Below are 6,000 nucleotides of genomic sequence, written 5' to 3'. Positions count from 1 at the left end.
AGTAAGGAATCAGCAACTAGATGTCTCTATCAGATACAAATTCATAAAAGATCTAATGGTCAATGATCTTTTTATCCAGCTTTTCATTCCCAAAGATTATGTTCTAATGTCAGAAGCTAAAGTTTTCTGCTTTACCTTCATCCCAACAGCCACATCTTTTAAGTGACATCCACACAGCAGACACTCATACATTCTGCTTTTCATGAACTAAGATAGAAGTAAGAAATCCATTTGTAAGAACTATTGACAAACATATGAACACATGAACTCGGAATTAAAACAACACCCTCAGAGCTAATATGGAATTAAAAAGCACTAGACTCAGACTTTACTAGGAAGCAAACTAAGAAAAGTATGCAGAACAAAAAACGGAGAGAGTGGGAACGCAACTATGTAGAGGACAGGGCTCCATTAATTCCCTTTTTTCTTTTGACTCTTTCAGGTTACATCACCCAGTTACCATGCAGTACAAAGCTTTCAATACTTGGCAATGGTCCACAAACATTTTATTAACAGACAACTATATATAATATTTTACAGAATGTAAAGATCCAGTCATTATGACTAGGGAAAAAGTAAATTCCACAGGTGATGACACTTTCTAAAACATAACTAAGCTTGTATGAAAAAGAAATCCAGCAAACAGTTTTTTTAATAACTTTCTTAGTAGTAGATCTGGAGCATAGACATTGGTTGCTTTTCAATCAATCCCATGATGCATCGTCGTCAACAGCAGCAAATGCAGACTGCGCATGCCCTCCAGGAATGTGCGATACACCCTGTAAAACAGCCAAATAAGTTTAGCTCTTTGTTTTATTTAATACTAGTTTTAGTTGCAAAACAATTTCCAATAATACAGTACATTGTTTTACTGTGCTGGCAATGGAACCCGCTTCTCCAAACTATTCATTATTAAAAACTATGAGTGAGTACATAGCTAAACCAATAACCTGTGCGGAATATGCACCTTCACCAGTATCCTTGTAGGAGAGATCAGATAAGCAGAAGGATCTAACCAATTGCAGAAGTGTTAGTATTACTACTTCAATGAAAAGTTTCAATCATTTCAGACACAGTCAAATAAAATGCAGATTGGCTCCGTGTGGAATGTTATGAAATGGGTCCCATTAAAGGGGGCACAAGTAACCCTGGACATTTTTCTCCCATGATGGGCCTCCTCAGTGAGCTTCAGACTGCACGTCTAGGAAAATCCATAATACTTTTGCTAGACTCATGTGGCCAATTCTTTCTGTAATTCTGCAGTGTGCTAACAGACTATGGAATGGAATATTGCACAAAGCAGGTGCCATTTAATTTTCTCTAAAAGAGCACAGATTCCATTTGAAAAAAACTCCTTGATCTATGGAGAAGAGGATGTAAACCCGTCAGATGATGCTTCTTGGTCTCGCTGGATATAGAAACGCTTCCCTCCTATTGTTGCCAAGAGACACAAGTCTCAATTTCAATGTTTGCTACAGCTTTAAAGTAGTGGTGACTCGATTGGTCTAGCCTCCCATCAGAGGTCTTTTCTCTCAGAGAACGAGCTCAAAGGCCCTCATAATGCTCCTTCACAGTGAAAACAAATTTTTATGCAGATAACAATCCATCTGGATAAGGTGTCGGGGCTACCAGAAACACCCACATAAAATTGGTCATCTACCCGTGCACGATAGTGTGATCGATTTCAAAGTTAAGCGCTCTATTGGGGTTACAATGTTGAAGCCTCTACTACTTAGAGGGATGCAGCAGAAAGAAGGAAAATGCTACTTACCCAGTATGCATCTGTTCTTGGCATATAGATCTGTAGAGTCATATGCTGTGCACAGATCCTCATCTAGTGTTGGGGCTGGATGTTTGCACTTTGTTTTTCTTCAAATAAGTATTTCCAGTCATGAGGTAGGTGACTCCTTTCGGTGATAGTGCACATGGGCATCGACTCCATTGTTAAGATTGATTTCCCGCAGAGACTGATAAAGGAGTTAGTAAGAGTAGTAAATGGAGATGTCCATTAATGCATGTATCGAAGTAAGATGTTACTGCAACAGGTATAGGTACCCGGGAAGGCAGTTGGACGCATATTACTCTACAGCTCTATATGCTAAGAACAGATGCATAATGGGGAAGCAGCATTTTCTGTTCGAGGCATATGAGCTGTAGATCATATGCTGTGCATAGACTATATAACAGTTATCTCCCAAAGCGGTGGCTAAGCTGTATCTGTTGCAGTGGTCTGAAATAGTGTACGTAAAACAGCCTGGCCCACTCTAGCTTGTTGTCTAGCTAACACAGCGACACAATAGTGCTTTGTGAATGTGCGAGGTGTAGACCATGTTGCAGCTTTGCATATGTCATCTAAGGGTATATTTCTTAAGAATGCCACAGAAGACCCCAGTTTGCGTGTACAGTGTGCTCTAGGGGGAACTGGTAACGTTGGTTTTTCTTTAGCATAGCATATTTGAGTGCACTTGACTATCCACCTTTCAATACCTTATTTTGATATGGGATTGCCTTTGTGTGGTGGAGCAAAAGCGACAAAAAGTTGATTTGTGTTACGGAAAGGTTTTGTCCTTTCTATGTAATAAAGCAATGCTCTCTTCACATCTAATGTGTGATGGGCACGTTCTGCCACTGAATCTGGTTGAGGTTAGAACATAAGTAACTCAACAGATGGATTGATATGAAAAGCAGAAATGACTTTAGGAAGGAATTTAGGAATAGTCCGAAGAACCAATTTATTTTGATGCATTTGTAAAAAAGGGTTCATCTATAGTTAATGCCTGAAGCTCACCCACTCTTCTGAGTGATGCGATAGCAACTAGGAAAGCAACTTTCCATGTGAGAAATACAGTTCACAAAGGGTGTACCCATTAGTCTGGTGGGAACAATGTTGGGATTCCACACTGGAGCAGGTGGACATCTCGGGGGAATGACTCTTAAGTCCCTCCATAAAGGCTTTGATAACAGGTACTCTAAAAAGAGATAGATGTTGTCTATTCCTGAGGTATGCAGCTATTGCAGCCAGATGTAAATGTATGGATGTGTAGCTAAATTAGAACGTTGTAGATGTAACAAATAACATACAATGTTTTGTACAGAAGCATCAAGCGGGTCGATGTGGTTGTTATTACAGTACATCACAAACAGCTTCCACTTTGCTGCATAGCAGGCTCTTGTAGTAAGGCGTCTAGCCTCTTTGGTAATATTCATGCAGTCTGGTGGTAGATTAAGATAGCCAAACTCCAAGACTTCAGGAGACAGATCGCCAGACTGAGTTGACTGTGGCGTGGATGTCTTATGTCTCCATGGCTCTGTGTGAGGAGATTGGGTGTAAGACATAGTTTTTGGTGAGGAACTAATAGTTCCAATAGGGTTGTGAACCAAGGTTGACATGCCTATTTGGGAGCAACCAGGATTAGTGTCAGGGATGCTTGTTTCAGTTTCCGAACCAATGATTGAATGAGTGGGAGAGGCGGAAAAGCGGAAGCAAATATCCCTGACCAATTCATCCGTGGTGCATTGCCTTTGCACAATGGGATACCTTGATGCGAAGTTTGGGCATTTGGAGTTTAGAAGTGATGTGAACAGGTCTATGTGTGGGAATCCCCACATTTAGAAAATTGGGAGTAAAACTTGAGGGTGTATTTCCCCTTTGTGGATTGCGGTGTCCGACAACTGAGCAAATATGCCATCTGATTGTCTACTCCTGGAAGGTGTTCTGCTAGGAGATATATTTTGTGTTGTATGGCCCATTTCCAAATGGTCTGTGCTAGCTGTGACAGCTGGCGAGAGTGTGTCCCTCCCTGTTTTTGTATGTAGTACATGGCTGTCATATTGTCTGTACGAATTAGGACAGTCTTGTGTACTAGCTGAACTTGAAATGCTTTCAGGGCTAGAAAAATTGCAAGCAGCTCTAGATAATTAATATGAAGCTGTTTCTGTTACAAGCCCCAAATGCCCTGAATTGTGTGGCTTTGGAGAGGAGTTCCCCAGCATGTCAGTGATGCGTCTGCTGTCAGTACTATCTGTGGAACCGGGTTCGCTGAAGGGACGCCCTTTTAAAAGGTTTTGTGTGTTCCACCACAGCAGAGAGCGATGGGTGCGGCGGTCTACTAACACTAGATCTGATAATGGACCGTGACCTTGGTTCCACCGACGTGCTAAACATTCCTGTAGGGGATACATCTGAAGTCTTGCGTAGGGGACTATATAAATGCAAGACGCCATCATTCCAAGTAACTGCATGAACACTTGAGCTGGTAAAGAGGGTTGAGGCTGAAACTGAGACATCAGGGTTGTGTATTCCGGACTCATGTCTAGAGTTGGGTATGCTAGAGCTTTCTGTGTGTTTTATAGTAGCTCCTAGATATGCTTGAGAAGTGGATGGGATTTGGACAGATTTACTGTGAATCCTAGCTCGTGGAAAAATTACATTTTTTTGTGTGTGGCGTAGACAGCTGGTGTGAGAGCTGGCTTTTATGAGCCAGTCGTGTAAGTATGGGCAGACATGTATATGTTGTCGTCTTAGATGGGCTGCGACTACTGCCAAGCATTTTGTGAAAACCCTGTGTGCGGTTGCAACTCCGAATGGGAGAAGAAATGCGTTACTTACCTGTAACTGCAGTTATCCAGTATTGGTATCTTTCATAGATTCACATGCCTGAATCATTCCCGGTCGTAGGGGTGGGAGTCACCGGTATATAATAACAGTAATGTCATATAGACATATACATACTAATAGGCCAGAGGCCTCACATTAGTAACCTATCCATGTCCTTTTGTAAAAAGGACCAAACTTTGGCCAGGAGCCAATCAGCTACTACCACCCTCTAGAACCTTCCTGGAAGGAGCCCTAGTCCCTCAGATTTTCGTAAGCACAGTGCTAAGTAGTACCTACTGAGAGAACTAAGGTGAGCCCTTCCAGGGGAGGCGGGTGGGTTGCATGTGAATCTATGAAAGATACCAATACTGGATAACTGCAGTTACAGGTAAGTAACGCATTTCTTATCCAGTATTATGGGTATCTGTGAGAAGTTGGCCTGATATATGATGTTCACTAGTTCTAGTGATCACCTTGTATCAGTCCAAACAACCCTTATGGTGATTGGTTGTAAAGTCAACCGTATAGACCAGCTATCCTAGTAGCGTGGACAAAAGCAGTCTTTTAGGCTAATCTCTTTTGGCATGTGAAGCCAGCTGTTTTACCACAATATAACCCCTTGAATACCAGATGAAAGGACACCACACAGGTTGTTATGAAAATAAACAATCTATTTATTAATAACAACACCTCTGAACTCTTTATGAGATCAGAGGGCTAAGCACATGACAATACTAAAAAGGAAATACGAGTTCGCACAATATTTACACAAGTGCCTTAGGGGCACGACAAACCATATACTCAAAACAATGGAATGCGAGGAAGGAAAATACTGTAAGGAGATCCAGAGGCTGGAGGATCGCTGGGACTACGCTACAAACTAGGTAAGTAAGGAGCAGGAGGCCCACCGGACTCACGTGCAGAGTGGGAACTCTCACGCGGGATGCGTACCAACGTCTATGGATCGTACAGTTTGGAAAGTTACAGATTCCGGACGAACCCGGCTGGATGGAGGGAAAACAACAGTGGACCTGGACACTAGGATAGTGGACACAGACTTCAGCACATAGAAGCTTTAGTTACCTAACCCACAGGCTGCGGGTGCATAGGGCTGAAGTTGCGTCGGGTTTGCTGCGTTGATCCCGGTGATGCCTGAAACAAGGAGTTGCTGGCAGGCAGCCAGATGGAGGAGTCCGGTGGTTTCAAGGGTGGAACTAGGAAGAAGGAAGTCCTGAAAAGGAAGGGGACAGAGTCTCGGTCACTAGCCAGTGACGGTGCTGGAACCAGGAGGGAACCAGATGCTGTCGCCGCAGTCAGGTGATGGAAGGGTCGCTTCTCTCTGTAGCTGCGCGGACCAGGAGCTGCTCTTCACGACCAGGCTGGAGGCACGTGCTGTCCCACGT

At 43.0% G+C, this 6,000-nt stretch overlaps 1 protein-coding gene across 7 annotated transcripts in view; it reads right to left on the bottom strand.

The window, feature by feature from the left end:
* Nucleotides 1-489: 489 nt before the first annotated feature.
* Nucleotides 490-6,000, bottom strand: part of DDX4 (DEAD-box helicase 4) — a 1,965,714-nt gene continuing 1,960,203 nt past the window's right edge. For all 7 annotated transcript variants that reach the window (XM_078675096.1, XM_078675100.1, XM_078675101.1 and 4 more), the window contains one exon: nt 490-779. In XM_078675096.1, the coding sequence (XP_078531222.1) occupies nt 705-779 (75 nt within the window). In that variant the 3' untranslated portion in view covers nt 490-704. The remainder of the gene's footprint in view (nt 780-6,000) is intronic.

This window comes from Lissotriton helveticus, chromosome 2_1 (genome assembly GCF_964261635.1).
Source record: "Lissotriton helveticus chromosome 2_1, aLisHel1.1, whole genome shotgun sequence".
NCBI lineage: Eukaryota > Metazoa > Chordata > Amphibia > Caudata > Salamandridae > Lissotriton > Lissotriton helveticus.
This window is presented reverse-complemented; position numbering and strand designations above follow the sequence as displayed.